The following is a 17,457-nucleotide window of genomic DNA, read 5'->3' as shown; positions in this document are numbered from 1 at the left end:
GTTACTGCACAAGAACTCAGCTGGGGCTGCGTTGGCGAGAAATGGAACTGACATCGGTTGCAGAACGCTTCCTGCACGTCTAGGGACTTAACCAAACGTGCTCTTGCGCTGATCCGGCATTGTTTGCAAGTTGTAATTTGTTTTACAACCCCCAAAAAGAGTGTGGTGGTGGTGTGTGTTTTACTGTTTTTCTTCAATGGCAGATGTTTGATTTGTGCGTCAATAAATGCCATTTATGTTGGCGAATCAAACATCGTGACGTTTTCCGTGTCAGTGGGCACAGCAAAACATGGCGCTAACTTGATGTGTTGTTGATAAAAGCGTGGGCTTGGTGAACACCAATATAGTGATTCATGATTGGTTTCTGTTAGGTTGAAATGTCAGCTTGATTCCTAAACACGCACACCTTCGCATAGTTACGGTCCGCCTCATTTCACCAATCGCTAAATGGATTAAACTTTATTAAACTAGCCCAGGGGTCGGCAACCACTTTTTGAGCTTCGGGATCGTGAATTTTAATTCTTACATTTTTCTCTTCGGTGCTCCCCATTCCCAAACCCCCGCCCTCCCACCGTGTTACACGCAGGACACGGTACAGTGCTGTATATCCACCCTCATTATTTCAAGGACACATCTTAATTTCTACCCGTCACCTTCCCCATCGCTTGCTGACCCGTCGCCCCCAACCGCTGTGATGTCGTTGTTACGTCATCGTGACGCCTCGGTGACGTCTTGTTACGTCATCGTGACGTCGCCGCAACATCGTTGCGGCGACGTCGCCGTGACGTCGCCGCGACGCCGTCGGTGACGCCGTGGTGACGTCTTGTTACGTCGTCGTGACGTCACCGTGACGTCGCCGCGACTTCGCCGCGACGCCGTCGGTGACGCCGTGGTGACGTCTTGTTACGTCGTCGTTACGTCGCCGTGACGTCGCCGCGACGTCGCCGCGACGCCGTCGGTGACGCCGTGGTGACATCTTGTTACGTCATCGTGACGTCGCCGCAATGTCGTCGTTACGTCGCCGCGACGTCGCCGTGACGCCGTCGGTGTCGCCGTGGTGACGTCGCGGTGACGCCGTGGTGACGTCTTGTTACGTCGTCGTGACGTCACCGTGACGTCGCCGCGACGTCGCCGCGACGCCGTCGGTGACGCCGTGGTGACGTCTTGTTACATCGTCGTTACGTCGCCGTGACGTCGCCGCGACGTCGCCGCGACGCCGTCGGTGACGCCGTGGTGACGTCTTGTTACGTCATCGTGACGTCGCCGCAATGTCGTCGTTACGTCGCCGCGACGTCGCCGTGACGCCGTCGGTGTCGCCGTGGTGACGTCGCGGTGACGCCGCGATGCGCTGCTCCCGCCAGCGCGACCCCCACGCCGGGGTGGAGGAGGAGCGCCACCGCTTCTCCATCACGTTCTTCCGCCTCTTCCGGGTGCTGCGCCTCGTCAAGCTCCTGAGCCGCGGGGAGGGAATCCGCACGCTGCTCTGGACCTTCCTCAAGTCGTTCCAGGTGCGGCGATGGGCCGGCCGACGCGGGTGGTGGCAGGAGGGGGAGGGGTTAATGGTCACATTTCCACTCGTTACACTGCCGCCACCGCCTCTCGCTCTTGAAGAGAGAGAGAGAGGACGGCTCATGATAACTGAGGATTGTCATCATGCACATCGTCATAAATCCAAATCATCATCATAAGCTGCACCACCATCGTCATCATCATTACCACCACCACAACATAAATTATCATTAAAATTATCACCAATTCAGTCATTATTTCCTGGACCATCATAACCTGCGTCATCACCATGTGCAGCATCACCGGAATAATCATCATCATAGACTTCAACCTCCACATTTACCATCACCTTAATAATCATCATGACCTCCGTTATCATTTCCTGTTTCCATGTACGTATGTTGAACTTCTTTGCACCATACGTATCCAACCGCACTAAACGGAGGTGCAGGGGAAGGACAACAAATTAAACACCAAAAAGCAGCTCTAAAGAAATGACTTTTCAATCTAAAAAAATGCGTAGCTCCAGTGGCTTCCTAATATCGGGAAGGAAGAGCGTACCAGACGGCCGCAGAAGCGCATCTGAAAGCGCGCGATGCAAGTGACCGTCTTTCTTCAATGGCGATAGCCAGAATTCGCCGCTGCTGCAAGGATAAAAGGAGGGGAAGACAGTAGCAAGACGGTAAGCCGGAGCCAATGATTCCCCAAGCTCCGCACTCCTCTGTATACTGAGGTGGTATCAGCCAATTAATGAGTGTTCCCACGTGGGAGGAAACGGGAGCACGCGGAGGAACATCACCGCCATTTTGTGGCAAATGGCGACCGTTGTTGTTCTCGTTGCTCCTGCCAGAATGCCGCTGTGTCTCCTTGTCCCCACAGGCGCTTCCTTACGTCTCACTCCTCATCGCGATGCTCTTCTTCATTTACGCCGTCATCGGCATGCAGGCGAGTTGGTCCCGCATGGCTCTACGCACGAGGCCTTGATTACGGCTAAACGATTAATCAATTGTCCGATTCGTCAGCTGTTCGACTATTAAAGCTGTACAGTTAACCAACTGTCCGATTAATTAAGGGATCTGTTACTCGACAGATTATCGTTTCCATCCTTCAACGAATCGGATCGCGCGAAAAACTAGTCCGGGAATAAAGTGCCGCCTCCGTTCCCGCGCGTGCCAGTGGACGGGAGGTTAAGAGGCGGGGCTTGGTCACATCATCAGTACCATCAGCCCGGCCGCGGTGGGCCGTACGGGGGTTTCCCACCTTCGCAAGGCGCGAATGTGGGAAGGCGGCGCTCCGCTTTTAAATTATTGCCGACAAAAAATATAAATGTGCGGATTGCGACCTCATTTGCCAACCGATCGACTTGATCGACTTGATCGCCCCAGCCACACTTCCCATCGAAGCTCCCGGTCGAGCGTCGCCACGGCAACCCCCCCCCCCCCCCCGCGTTCCCGCCGTGTCTGTGGACAGCTGTTCGGCAGGATCGCGCTGCAAGACGGAACGCACATCAACAGGAACAACCACTTCCAGACGTTCCTGCAGTCCATCCTCCTCCTCTTCAGGTGACTCCCGACTGCCAAACTCTTCCGTCCCTCAGTGGCCTCCGCGACGCTGTTGCGGCTCCGTCGCCACCGACCCGCCCTGGCTCGCGATGCCACTCGAGGTGTTTTTCTTCGATATTTTAAGACGAGCCGATTCGTCTTGAGGGCGGGGAGGGTCGCCGAGGCCCGCCGAGCGTCCTCGTTGAGCCTCGCCGGCAATGCGGCAGCATACAGCGGCATCGGCGATGCCTCCGCGCCCTGCCGAACCCTCGCGCGTCAGCGCCCTGCCGCTGTCAATGAGAGCCAGGCCATGCGCAGACGCAATCGCGGACCAACGCAACGGACCATCAGCTGTCCAAGCGGACCAACCGACCGACTGTCTGACTGACTGACCGACTGACCAGGAGACACGGTGGCTAGGAGATGTTAACTACCTCGCCTGGTGTACAGGAGGTCGTGGGTTCCATCCCGACCCTGACGCCTGCTGCTGTATATTTGGAGTTTGCGTGTCTCTCTCATCATCATCACAGTGGCTAGGAGATGTTAACTACCTCGCCTGGTGTACAGGAGATCGTGGATTCGATCCCGACCCTGACACCTGCTGCTGTATATTTGGAGTTTGCGTGTCTCTCTCTCTCTCATCATCATCACAGTGGCTAGGAGATGTTAACTACCTCGCCTGGTATACAGGAGGTCGTAGGTTCGATGCCGACCATGACACCTGCTGTATTTTTGGAGTTTGCGTGTCTCTCTCTCATCATCATCACGGTGGCTAGGAGATGTTAACTACCTCGCCTGGTGTACAGGAGGTCGTGGATTCGATCCCGACCCTGACACCTGCTGCTGTATATTTGGAGTTTGCGTGTCTCTCTCATCATCATCACGGTGGCTAGGAAATGTTAACTACCTCGCCTGGTATACAGGAGGTCGTGGGTTCGATCCCGACCATGACACCTGCTGTGTATTTGGAGTTTGCTTGTTCTCTGTCTCTCTCATCATCATCACGGTGGCTAGGAGATGTTAACTACCTCGCCTGGTGTACAGGAAGTCGTGGGTTCGATCCCGACCATGACACGTGCTGTATATTTGGAGTTTGTCTTTCTCCACGCGGTGGTCGCGTGTTTTTTTTCTTTTCTCCGGGGTCCTCCGGTTTTTTCCCTCTCCACATTCAGAATCAACGTCACCACGCGTTTAGACTATTTGGCCGCTGTAAAATTCCCACACGTCGACGATGATGATGAGCCACTTCGTTGAGCTGTCATTTGTGCTCGCCCGGTCGCTTCTGAAAGAGAGCTGCGTGGTAGTTCAGTGGGGACCTTACTCGGTCAAGTAAACAACAACAAAATCGTGTTATACTCTAGTTTTAGTTAGAGCAGTGGTTCCTAACTTTTACTGCAGCCTGCAGAACCCTTTGGTTCTCAATCGTAAGAAAAAAAATGTAATAATGTTAATAAGTAATTTGTAACTGACGTGCCTGTGCTTAATTTGTGTTTTCTATGATTTTACCTCCTAAAAAGATCTGGCCATTCCTCGCACCCCCAGAAAGGACACCTCGCACCCATCACACAAAGAATCCAGAGACTCACACATACCCATAGACTCATACAGAGAACCATAGACTCACAGTCGTGACCCATAGACTCATCACACAGAGCACCCTCCAGACTTACACAGAGAATCGTAGACTCACCACACAGACCCACGCGACTCATCACACAGAGACACACAGACTCATTACTCAGAAACCCACAGGCTCGCACAGAGACCCACAGACGCACGCATAAGCCCATAGACTCACGCATAGACCCATAGACTGACGCATAGACCCATAGACTCACGCATAGGCCCATAGAATCACGCATAGACCCATAGACTCACGCATAGACCGATAGACTCACGCATAGGCCCATATAATCACGCATAGACCCATAGACTCATGCATAGACCGATAGACTCACGCATAGACCTGTGGACTCACGCATAGACCCATAGACTCACGCATAGACCCATAGACTCACGCATAGGCCCATAGAATCACGCATAGACCGATAGAGTCACGCATAGACCCATAGACTCACGCATAGACCCATAGACTCACGCATAGGCCCATATAATCACGCATAGATCCATAGACTCACGCATAGACCCATAGACTCACGCTTAGACCCATGGACTCACGCATAGACCCATAGACTCACGCATATGCCCATAGAATCACGCATAGACCCATAGACTCACGCATAGACCGATAGAATCACGCATAGGCCCATAGACTCACGCATAGACCCATAGACTGAAGCATCGACCCATATACTCACGCATATGCCCATAGAATCACGCGTAGACTGATAGGCTCACGCATAGACCCATAGACTCACGCATAGACCCATAGACTAACGCATAGACCCAAAGACTCACACATGCCTATCACCAAACCCCAGGTTTCAGAAGAAGAACCCACTGGGTTAAATTGACCGTCCGACCGACCGTGATTGTGTCACTGGAGCAGGTGTGCCACGGGCGAGGCGTGGCAGGAGATCATGCTCGCCTGCATGCCCGGCCAGCGCTGCCACCCGGGGCTCGGCCTCCCGCGCCACGAAGCCTACTCCTGCGGCTCCTCCTTCTCCGTCCTCTACTTCGTCAGCTTCTTCATGCTCTGCGCTTTCCTGGTGAGGAGCGCGCGGGCGGGAGGGGAAGAGAAGGGCAAAGCGCGGGCTGTAGGCGGCGGGTGGAATATGCACATTGAATGCGTCACTGAACGCGCTGAGAGTATTGCCGGATTAGGTGTCACGTGACTCTGAGCCACAGCCACTGCGAGCGGTATACGACTAAACTTCTGCTGTTTTTATTTTACGAGGTAAGGCCCACTGAGCTACGTAGCTCTTTTTCAGAAGCGACCTGGCTGTCACAAATGGTAACTCAACGGTGTGGCTTACCCACGTGGACATGTGTAGCAGCCAAGTACTCTAAAACGCGTGCTGACGTTGATCCTAAATGCGGAGGGAAAGACCGGGGTACCCGGAGGAAAATCCGCGCAACCACGGGGAGAGATACGGACACGCAAACTCCAAATATCCAGCAGGCGTCATCAGGGTCAGGATCGAACTCACGGCCTCCTGCATACCAGGCGAGGGAGTTAACATCTCCCAGCCACCGCGGTGCCCTACTGGATGTGATGTGCCGGGTGCAGAAATATTTTCAAAGTCGTCGACTCAGACATGCCAAGGTAAGGGAGCCGTGCTTTTGGCGAAGGTGAAAGGATGAATTTCGGAGAAGGTTAATATCACTTTTTGGGATGGTGGGGCGGCGGGGGGGGTAGGAACGAATGGACAAAGACAAGAGAGTCCCGCGAGAGGTCGCCACGAGCGAGAACGCCACGGTGCCAGACGGACGTGCCCAGCAGTCCGGTGGGCCGGTCCATTCCGAGGGCAGGTGGGCCGGTCCGTTGAGCTAATCGCAATGTTTTCATCAGAGTAAAAAAGAAAGTAAGATATATTTCTGTTAATCAAACCATTTAACTCCCTCCAACGTGTACGCTGCATTGCTTCTTTACGCTCTCTCAGTTGGCATTAAGTCCCCCAAGATATTCGGCAGCCCCCAAGATTATTTTTCGCCGGTGGCTCCCACCACCCCGTTTCCCCTCCACGAAGCCCTCTTGTCGCGGCCGACAGCAGCGGCGGCGGCGGCGGCAGACCTCGACATTGGCGTCGAGCTCCGGGCGCATCGTGCTGCCATCGTACGCAGCAATAGAAAGGGGCGCGGCAAAGTCACCAATTGCTCGCCGCTGCAGAGTCTGCCTCTGGGAACCATGGCGCACTGCAATGGTTCCCAGAGGCAGGTCTTCACCACTGCGTGGGGGGACCGCGTGTTCACTTGCAGAACGGGTGGCCAGGTTTTGAGCGGGGGGGGGGGGAGGGAGAGGCGAGAGAGGCAGGCAGGACAGAGTCACCGCACAAGCGACTGCCTTGTTCATCCGTTCACTCGCTCACAAAAAAAACAAACACCTCTGTTATGGATAAGCTTGGTCACGAGAAAGCCCACGTGTTTAACCGCTGAGGAACACCCGGGCCGGCTCGGTCCGACGGAGGAAAGTCAACGTCGCTCCGGTAATGGGAAATGGGTTTTGTGCGTCCCGTCGCCGCCAGATCATCAACCTGTTCGTGGCGGTGATCATGGACAACTTTGACTATCTGACGAGGGACTGGTCCATCCTGGGGCCTCACCACCTGGACGAGTTCAAGCGGTGCTGGGCCGAGTACGACCCCGAGGCCACGTGAGTGGATCATGAGTGGATCATGAGTGGATCATGAGTGGATCATGAGTAAAAATGAGTGGATCATGAGGGAATCATGAGTGAAATCATGAGTGGATCATGAGTGGATCATGAGTAAAAATGAGTGGATCATGAATGGATCACGAGTGAATCATGAGTCCATCATGAGTAAATAATGAGTGGATCATGATTGTATCATGAGTGTATCACGAGTAAATCACGAATGAATCACAGGTGAATCATGGGTGAATCACGGCTGATTCACGGGTGAAACACGGGTGAAGCACGAATGAATCACAGGTGAATTACAGGTGAATCACGGATGAATTACGGGTGACTCACGGGTGAATCACGGGTGATTCACGAGTGAATCACGGCGAATCCCGCACCTCTGATTAGCACGGTTGGATTCGTACGGTGCACAAGAAGTTAAACGTACACACGCGCAACCACTCACTTTACCGGCTCGATCACTAAACATCTCCCTCAACTAACTACCCGCTAGACCATTCCTAAACCACTCGCTCGCCCCCTCATGCTCTCATTCGTACCGACGCGCACGCTCACACACACTGACCTCCGTGTTCATTAATTCACTCGCTCATTCATTCACTCAGTCGCTCACTCAATACCACTCACGCCTTCACTCACTTAAAACCATTCACTCAATCACTATAGCCCATTGATTCAACTCCTCGCAAACTCTCCTCAAGCACTTGCCCACCCACAAAACTCGCCCTCACTCACTCACACACCCACTGTGTATGACGCTCTCCCCCTCTCTCACACACTCACACCTCTTTCTCACCTCCACGCTCACCTGGTGCTCCCTCACCCTCAGCTCTGACGTCACCACCTCTTAAGTATTTCCACCGGACACTTGAGATGATACTCTTTGGTTCTATTTTTTTTGTTGTTTTATAATTTTACGTGACTTTACCGAATAGAACCAAAGAGTATGGATCCTTGCAGTCACGAAGGCTTAAAATCTAAAACACTTGAGATGAGTCTCGAGGGTGTCTGTCAAGTCGATTTTGTGTAACCAGGTGACAACTCCAGACCAGAACCGAATCTCAATTGCAAGAGTGAGTGGGTGAGTGAGTGAGTGAGAGGGTGAGTGAGTGAGTGTGTGGGTGAGTGAGTGAGTGAGTGGGTGAGTGAGTGGGTGAGTGGGTGAGTGAGTGGGTGGGTGAGTGAGTGGGTGAGTGGGTGAGTGAGTGAGTGGGTGAGTGAGTGCGTGAGTGAGTGGGTGGATGGGTGAGTGAGTGGGTGGGTGGGTGAGTGAGTGGGTGAGTGAGAGGGTGAGTGGGTGAGTGAGTGGGTGAGTGAGAGGGTGAGTGAGTGAGTGAGTCGGTGAGTGAGTGGGTGAGATTCTGGGCGAGTGAGAAGGTGGGTGAGATGCTGTGGGAGTGAGTGGGTGAGTGGGTGTGTTAGTGAGTGAGTTGGTGGGCGAGATGGTGGGTGAGCGAGTCAGTGAGTGAAAGGGTGAGTGAGTGTGTGTGTGGGTGAGTGAGTGTGTATGTGGGTGAGTGAGTGAGTGGGTGAGTGAGTGAGTGGGTGAGTGAGTGAGTGAGTGGGTGAGTGAGTGAGTGTGTGTGTGGGTGAGTGAGTGAGTGTGTGGGTGAGTGAGTGAGTGAGTGGGTAAGTGAGTGGGTGAGTGGATGTGTTAGTAAGTGAGTTGGTGGGCGAGATGGTGGGTGAGCGAGTCAGTGAGTGAAAGGGTGGGTGGTTGAGATGTTGGGTGAGCGAGTGAGTTTAAGGTGCGACCAGCACCGAGTCTCATTTGCAATGGTGAGTGAGTTGATTGGCAAATGCGCAAGTAAGTGAATGAATAAATGAGGGGATAAATGAGTGGATGAGTGAGTGAGTGAGTGAATGAATGGGTGGGTGAGTTGGAGGGTGAGTTGGTAAACGATTGAGCGAGCGAGTGAGTGCAAGTCCTGGTTGTTTTTTTGTGTGAGCAGCTAACTAGGCGAGGGACCAGGGTGAGTCTCATTTGCAACAGTGGCCTGGGGCATTGAGTCTGCCAGCAGGGGCAGACCAATGAGTGCTGCTGCTAATGTGCGTGATGCTAATTGAGTAATGTTCATGTAATGACGACTTGACACACTTGCCTTGGGATGGTTTATTTATTGTAGAGACACTTTCACTCGAACAGGCGAACACCCACTGCAACAGCCCCGGGTCTCCCGCGCATCTCCCTTATATACGGTCCGAGGCCATGCCCCCATTCCCGAACCTTCTCGCTGACTCTAGACGCTCGCCCCACCAGCAGACTCCACCGTCCTCTTCCGTCACCTGGCCACGCTCCTATTCTCGATCGTTCCCGTGGCAACCAGTCCCTTCGCACTGCAGGCTGACTCCCTTGTCATTACCTACCGTGGCCACTAGTCCATTCACACAGCAGGCTGACTCGGCTTGTCATTACCTCCCGTGGCCACTAGTCCATTCGCACAGCAGGCTGACTCCCCTGTCATTACCTCCCGTGGCCACTAGTCCATTCTCACTGCAGGTTGACTACTGTCATTACATTCAGGTAATGTACAAATTAGAATTTTGGCAAATTTGGACCGCGACTCCGGTGTGCGCGCACACACACCCCACACACTGGCCTGCTATTCTTGCCGAACGACTCCACCGCAGGGGTCGCATCAAGCACGTGGACCTGGTGATGCTGCTGCGTCACATCCAACCCCCGCTGGGATTCGGGAAACTCTGTCCCCAACGTGTTGCCTGCAAGGTGAGGGCCGTTCATGCTCACACACACACACGTGCACACACACACACACACACGTGCACACACACAGACGTGCACACACACACACGTGCACACACACGCGCACACACACGCACAGATGCTCACGTGCACAAAGACAAAGATCCCCCGTATAGCCTTAACAGACTCTAGGGGCCAGTGCTGTTAGCGATCAGCACCTATGAAGGCCGGCACGGCACACGAGGGGGTGGGTGGCCAGCACCACGCCCGGCCGCCTTTGTCTCCCGAGTGGCGGTGTTTACACACCGCACCAGGTGCTCATCTGAGGCTGAGGTCAGGCCCACTGAGCTACGTAGCTCTTTTTTTCAGAAGCGACCTGGCCACAAATGATAGCTCAACGAAAGTGGCTCATCACCACGTGCAGATTTAAAGCAGCCGAAGACTCTGAACGCGCGGCGTCGATTCTAAATGCGGAGGGTGAAACCCACTGGATCCCGGAGAAAAATCCACGCGACTACGGGGAGAACGCGCAAATATAGAGCCGCCAGGGTCGGTATGGAATCGCACGCACGACCTCCTGCCTAAACCAGGCGAGGGAGTCAACATCTCGTCACCACCACCACCACCACCATCAGCGGTGGTGATTTGGATCGGCGTGGGCCTGTGCGCGTCTCCTCGCGTGTCAGAGGCTCGTGATGATGAACATGCCCCTGGGCGGTGACGGCACCGTCAGGTTCAACGCGACGCTGTTCGCGCTCGTTCGGACCTCGCTAAAAATCAAGACGGAGGGTGAGTGTGTGTGTGTCTCTGTGTGTGTGTGTGTCTCTGTGTGTGGTGTGTCATGCAGGGGCGGAGCCACAGGGGGGGCTGGGGGGGGGCTCAGCCCCCCTGAAATTCTGGGAAAGTCGGTAATCGGGATAACCGGATATCCGGCTGCTGCAAAATGCTGCAGGCTGCCACCTTGTGCTGCCCTTCAGGCTGCCACCTCGTGCTGCCCTGCAGGCTGCCACCTTGTGTGCTGCCCTGCAGGCTGCCACCTCATGTGCTGCCCTGCAGGCTGCCACCTTGTGCTGCCCTGCAGGCTGCCACCTTGTGCTGCCCTGCAGGCTGCCACCTCATGTGCTGCCCTGCAGGCTGCCACCTTGTGCTGCCACCTTGTGCTGCCCTGCAGGCTGCTTGAGCGGCAGCCTTGCGAACTTATCGAACTTATTAGCCACATCAGCGGCTCCGACCTATTAATAAACTCTGCGTTCAAATCCTTTAAAAAAATTTATACATTTGTGGCGCCCATTGGAAAACATTACACTGGATATCTCAGAATATTGAAGTCAGCCCCCCCCAAAGTCAAAATCCTGGCTCCGCCCCTGGTGTCATGTCATGTTGCTGGGTCATGTAGCCCGCATGCTCAGCCACCGCGTGCCTAAACAGCTTCTCTTTGGCCGGATAGAGGGGGCTAAACGGACGTGGCACGTGCTAGAGAAAAGATGGAGTGATGTGGTACAAGATGATGTGGAGCTGAGCGGACTTGCCGATGACCGGTACCAGTGGTGTCAAGATCGGCCTCTGTGGAGGAGGCTCGTGAAGGACGCTGCTGCTGCTACTGGGCTGTTGGAGGCAGTCGCCCTCCAGCAACAACGGAGGGCAGAGGAGCGTGTGGTGTGTGTGTGTGGTGTATGTGTGGTGTGTGTGTGGGTGGGTGCTTGCTAACAGCACTTGCCCTGACAGTCTGTTAAAGGCTATACAGGGGCATCTTTGTCAAATGAGTACCCGGTCCGGTGTGTAAACATTGCCACTAAGGAAGACAAAGGCGGCCTGGCGCGGTGTTTACCACCCATCCCATCGTGTGCCGTTCCGGCCTTCATAGGTGCTACTCGCTAACAGCACTTGCCCCAGCAGTCTGTTGAGGCTACACGGAGGGATTTTAAGCTTTGTGTGTCACCGCACTGTCAGTCATGGGACACCGCACTGACCGTTCTTTGTTAAAGGCCAGCGTTATATTATGAAACGTCGAATCCATCCGGAACTCGTGCAGAGCATAGCGGCCCCGTGGCCCTTAGGGGTGGGCAGTTGGGGTGGTCAACGAGGATGTGAAGCTGCAAGCGCTGCTGACAGAGTCCGAGCGTGGAAAACGTTTCCCTCTATCTCGCAGCCTTTGCAGGAATGTATCTCTCCCTGTCTGCTCTCTGCGTCTCCTCTCTGCGTCGTCTCTCCCCTCGCCGTCCACTCTCGTACCCCCGCGTCAGGCAACGTGGACCAGGCCAACGAGGAGATGAGGGCCATCGTGAAGAAGCTCTGGAAGAGAACCAACGTGGCGCTGCTGGACCAGGTCGTGCCGCCTGCCGGAGGTGAGCGTTCCACCGCGTGGCACCGAGGTGCCACCGCGCTACACCACGTGGCACCGCGCCACCGCGTGGCACCACGCTACACCACGTGGCATCACGTGGCACCGCGCCACCGCGTTGCATCGCGCTACACCACGTGGCACCGCGCTACACCACGTGGCACCACGTGCCACCGCGTGGAGTGATTGTCACGGTGCGTGGCGCGGCGTCCGTTAATTCGAATGCCTTCGTTTCTGTGATCATTGTGAACTGGGCCCTCTGCGGGCACAGAACCGGCATTGCCACTGACCCAGGATGGGCACCACGGCACACGGGTGACCTGGACGTGTGTTGTGAGCGCGTGTGTGTTGTGAGTCCGTGTGTGTTGGGGAGCGGCGGTGTAGCGCAGCGTAGCGTTTCGCGCCTCGCTGCGCTACGAACCCGGCGACCCGAGTTCGATCTCCCGCTCACGGCCACCAACACCGGTGACGATTATCTGAGCAGGTCCTGGGCCTCCCCTAGGTCGACTCAGCCTCAAATTAGTACCTGGTGCGGTGTGTAAATATCGCCACTGGGGAGACAGAGGCGGTAAGGGCGTGGTACTGGCCACCCACCCCTTCGTGTGCCGTGCCGGCCTTCATAGGTGCTTGCGAACAGCACTTGCCCCTACAGTCTACACGGGGGGATCTTTGTCTTTCACAATCGAGGTTTTTGGGTTAGATCACGTAAATATATAAATGTTATGTTGTTAAACCCGCCACCACCCGACACAGCCAATTTGTAAGATTTAGTGTCACGTATACAGAACATGCCAATTCGTTACTAGTACAGTAACGAATTGGCATGTTCAAATTTGTCAAATCTGGCTGTCGCCGCATGCAGCTAATTGTAATTACTGGCGAAACGTCGTACTCAGATTCTAAATGTTGTGGCTTGGATCTCCAACACACCGGTGTGCTGTACTAAGTATACTACACTATATACTACACTACTATACACTACACTATACACTACACTATACAATATACTACACTATACACTACACTACTATACACTACATTATACACTAGTGCTGCCCTAGTATACTACACTATACAATACACTATACACTAGTGCTGTGCTAGTGACGAATTGGCCACGTTCTGTTTACGTGACAACCCTTACTTAGTTGGCTGTGTCGGGTGGTGGCGGATTTTAACGACACATTTACATATATACAAGATTGACCCCCAAAAGAAAAAACCTGTATTATGAATGACATTGGTCACGGAAGCCCGACTACTACGGGTTAAACTCGCGCTTACTGACCGATTTCATGCTTTTGTTGACAACTTTATCCCGACCGTGCTATTGGCGTCACGTTACGAGACGGGATAATCCGTTGAGGGCCACCCCCCCCCCCCCCCCTCGTGCCTGGAGACCGGCCGCCGCAGAAGCGGATATCGCAGAACTGCCTTCGAGGTCCATTCAGGCGGCCTCTTGATTCGCGCTGCAGAGGGCAGCGCTCCGCCGCCCGCCCAATGCCCGCCCACGATGGTGACACTCAAAAACAGCGCCTCGAAGTTTCGCGGGCGCAAATTTACACTCCCGCTCTGCCGCTAATGTCCATCGCATGGCGGTCAAAGGTCGCGCCCGAACATGCTGGGTCGGCGATGACGACGTCCCCACGTGACCCAGACGACGAGGTTGACGGTTTACTCGCCAGCATTTTGTAAATGACTGCTCGTAATCGATTCGTTTTTTTTTTTGCGTGTTGGGTCAGAACGCCGTGCGAAGTAAATCGTTGGCGTGTCGTGCAACCCCTCCTCCACCCGGCGCAGTTGTCACGTGGTGAACAGACCAACGAGAGAGCGCGCCGCTTTACCCTCTACCCCGGGCCGCTCCGGGGCGTTGCTGGAGAGCGATCCACACGCATTTAATCGGAATCTTTAACGAGGCTGGAGGAATCCGAGGGGCTCTGAGGCTCTTTCTTTCTTCAGAGATGTCCGGTTTCAGAGGTGGCCGCGCGATGGACGTGTCGCCCGTAGCTACAACCAGCATCGTCAGGCAGTGTGCCACACATTGCTTATACCGTCTGGTGCTGCCCAAGCCATAAATGAATCGTCGCGTTACAACTTTATCGATGGGCCGTGTCGGGTGGAAGAGGGTGTAACGACAACAGCGTTTTACTCACGGTGACCGTCTGACCTCCCCCTCCCCCCCAAAAAAAAAGTGTCACGAATCACAACGCCGGTCGCGAGAGCCCGCAACGCACGTCTTCAATTAACGGCGTCGTTGCGCGTGCGAGACAGATGACGAGGTGACGGTGGGCATGTTCTACGCCTCCTTCCTCATCCAGGACTACTTCCGAAAGTTCAGGCAGCGCAAGGAGCAGGGGACCTTCAGCAACGCCGTCATGCTGCGCGTAAACACGCTCCCACTCCACCTCCTCCCCTACTCCCTCTTCCTCCTCCCACTGCCACACCTCCACCTCACACGGATGTTGTCGTGAAGCTCCCCCCCCGTTCCCCTGGGCGTCGAGGAGGAGCCGTGCGTGCCCTGGTTCGCCAGGAGACGGCGGTTACAGGCAGTGGACTAATCGTGTACGGGGATCGAGTGTTGCCCCCTCACACGTGCCGGTTTTCTCCGGGTGCTTCGGGTTTTTTTTTTGCCCACACGCACAAAACAACTCGTATATTGGCTGAAAACATCATAAAATAAAAGCCCAATGTAGCAGCAGGACCCTCTGATGGTCGCTGGGTAAACCCTGATGGTGGCTGGGTAAACCCTGATGGTCGCTGGGTAAACCCTGGTGGTCGCTGGGTAAACCCTGGTGGTCGCTGGGTAAACCCTGATGGTCGCTGGGTAAACCCTGATGGTTTCTGGGTAAACCCTGATGGTGGCTGGGTAAACCCTGATGGTGGCTGGGATAACCCTGATGGTCGCTGAGTAAACCTTGATGGTCGCTGGGTAAACCCTGATGGTCGCTGGGTAAACCCTGATGGTCGCTGGGTAAACCCTGATGGTGGCTGGGTTAACCCTGATGGTCGCTGGGTAAACCCTGGTGGTCGCTGGGTAAACCCTGGTGGTCGCTGGGTAAACCCTGATGGTCGCTGGGTAAACCCTGATGGTGGCTGGGTAAACCCTGGTGGTCGCTGGGTAAACCCTGGTGGTCTCTGGGTAAACCCTGGTGGTCGCTGGTAAACCCTGGTGGTCGCTGGGTAAACCCTGATGGTCGCTGGGTAAACCCTGATGGTGGCTGGGTTAACCCTGATGGTCGCTGGGTAAACCCTGGTGGTCGCTGGGTAAACCCTGGTGGTCGCTGGGTAAACCCTGATGGTCGCTGGGTAAACCCTGATAGTCGCTAGGTAAACCCTGATGGTCGCTGGGTAAACTCTGGTGGTCGCTGGGTAAACCCTGGTGGTCGCTGGGTAAACCCTGATGGTCGCTGGGTAAACCCTGATGGTCGCTGGGTTAACCCTGATGGTCGCTGGGTAAACCCTGATGGTCGCTGGGTAAACCCTGATGGTCGCTGGGTAAACCCTGGTGGTCGCTGGGTAAACCCTGGTGGTCGCTGGGTAAACCCTGATGGTCGCTGGGTTAACGCTGATGGTCGATGGGTAAACCCTGATGGTCGCTGGGTAAACCCTGATGGTCGCTGGGTAAACCCTGATGGTCGCTGGGTAAACCCTGATGGTCGCTGGGCAAACCCTGATGGTCGCTGGGTAAACCCTGATGGTCGCTGGGTAAACCCTGATGGTGGCTGGGTAAACCCTGATGGTCGCTGGGTAAACCCTGGTGGTCGCTGGGTAAACCCTGGTGGTCGCTGGGTAAACCCTGATGGTCGCTGGGTAAACCCTGATGGTCGCTGGGTCCTGATGGTCGCTGGGTCCTGGTGGTCGCTGGGTCCTGATGGTCGCTGGGTCCTGGTGGTCGTTGGGTAAACCCTGATGGTCGCTGGGTAAACCCTGATGGTGGCTGGGTTAACGCTGATGGTGGCTGGGTTAACGCTGATGGTCGCTGGGTAAACCCTGATGGTCGCTGGGTAAACCCTGATGGTCGCTGGGTAAACCCTGATGGTGGCTGGGTCCTGATGGTCGCTGGGTAAACCCTGGTGGTCGCTGGGTAAACCCTGATGGTGGCTGGGTTAACCCTGATGGTCGCTGGGTAAACCCTGGTGGTCGCTGGGTAAACCCTGATGGTTTCTGCTTCTGGGTGGTTGAGTGTACCGGCTGGTGACCAGTCAGAGGTCTCCTCCTTCCTGCCGGCTGCTCCCAGGCCGGGCTGAGGAGTCGTCAGGAGTTGACCCCCACGGTGAAGCGAGCCATTTCAGGGACGATCCCGGGAGAAGATGACCAAGACAGCGCGGACGAGGAGATGGAGGAGGTTGGGGATGAGGAGGAGAAAGGCCAGGCTTTAACGAGGGTAAGAGCAGCAGAATCGGCGTGACCACCAAAGTGGCCTGCCGAGGCTGTTGGGGAAAGTGCTGTTGGCAAGCGCTCTACACACACAAGACAAAAATGCCCTGGATAGCCTTTAACAGGCTGTACGAGAAAGGCGGGTGTAATAGGTGTGGGGAGTAGAGGGCAGTCCAGAACAATCCATCGTGATCCTGCGAGCAAAGGCCCCCTGTAACCTTAACAGGGCGTCGGGGCAAGTGCTCTTCGCGAGCGCTCATGAATGCCTGAACGGCGCACGGTGGGACGGGTGGCCATTACCACGCCTGGCCCCCATTGTCTCCCCGATGCTGATGTTTCGCCACCACACCAGTTACTCATTTAAGGCTGAGTTGAGCGAAGGGAGGGCCATGACCGATGTTGGCTGTGAGCAGGAATCAAACTCGGGTCGGTGGGTTTGTAGCGCAGTGTGCGCTGACCGCAACACCGCCGCTCCCGCATTGTTCTTCTGCGCGCAAACACACCCCCTCCCCTTCACCGAGTCGCAATGACCAGCGTGGTGAAGTACGGTCAAAATAACCATCCAATAACCCTCCATCCAGCAGTGAATTGACCGTCGGGCTTTGTGGATCCGCACCGAACACACACTAAAACGAAACTTTAAACGATTTATTTTATTTTACCAGGTAAGGCCCACTGTAGTGTATAGCTATTTTTTTTC

At 55.0% G+C, this 17,457-nt stretch overlaps 1 protein-coding gene across 1 annotated transcript in view; it reads left to right on the top strand.

Moving 5' to 3' along the window:
• Positions 1-17,457, top strand: part of LOC116952741 (voltage-dependent L-type calcium channel subunit alpha-1D-like) — a 71,486-nt gene that overhangs the window by 51,827 nt on the left and 2,202 nt on the right. The window contains 10 exon segments of the mRNA XM_076074508.1: positions 1,362-1,508; positions 2,389-2,454; positions 2,980-3,071; positions 5,560-5,719; positions 7,196-7,323; positions 9,967-10,063; positions 10,726-10,828; positions 12,283-12,384; positions 14,652-14,764; positions 16,618-16,764. Coding sequence (XP_075930623.1) covers positions 1,362-1,508; positions 2,389-2,454; positions 2,980-3,071; positions 5,560-5,719; positions 7,196-7,323; positions 9,967-10,063; positions 10,726-10,828; positions 12,283-12,384; positions 14,652-14,764; positions 16,618-16,764 — 1,155 coding nt within the window.

The sequence above is a fragment of the Petromyzon marinus genome, chromosome 48 (genome assembly GCF_048934315.1).
Source record: "Petromyzon marinus isolate PM22_M1 ecotype Great Lakes invasive population chromosome 48, UKy_Petmar_22M1.pri1.0, whole genome shotgun sequence".
NCBI classification, from domain to species: Eukaryota; Metazoa; Chordata; class Hyperoartia; order Petromyzontiformes; family Petromyzontidae; genus Petromyzon; species Petromyzon marinus.
The sequence above is the reverse complement of the archived record's forward strand: the minus strand, read 5'-3'. Positions and strand labels throughout refer to the sequence as shown.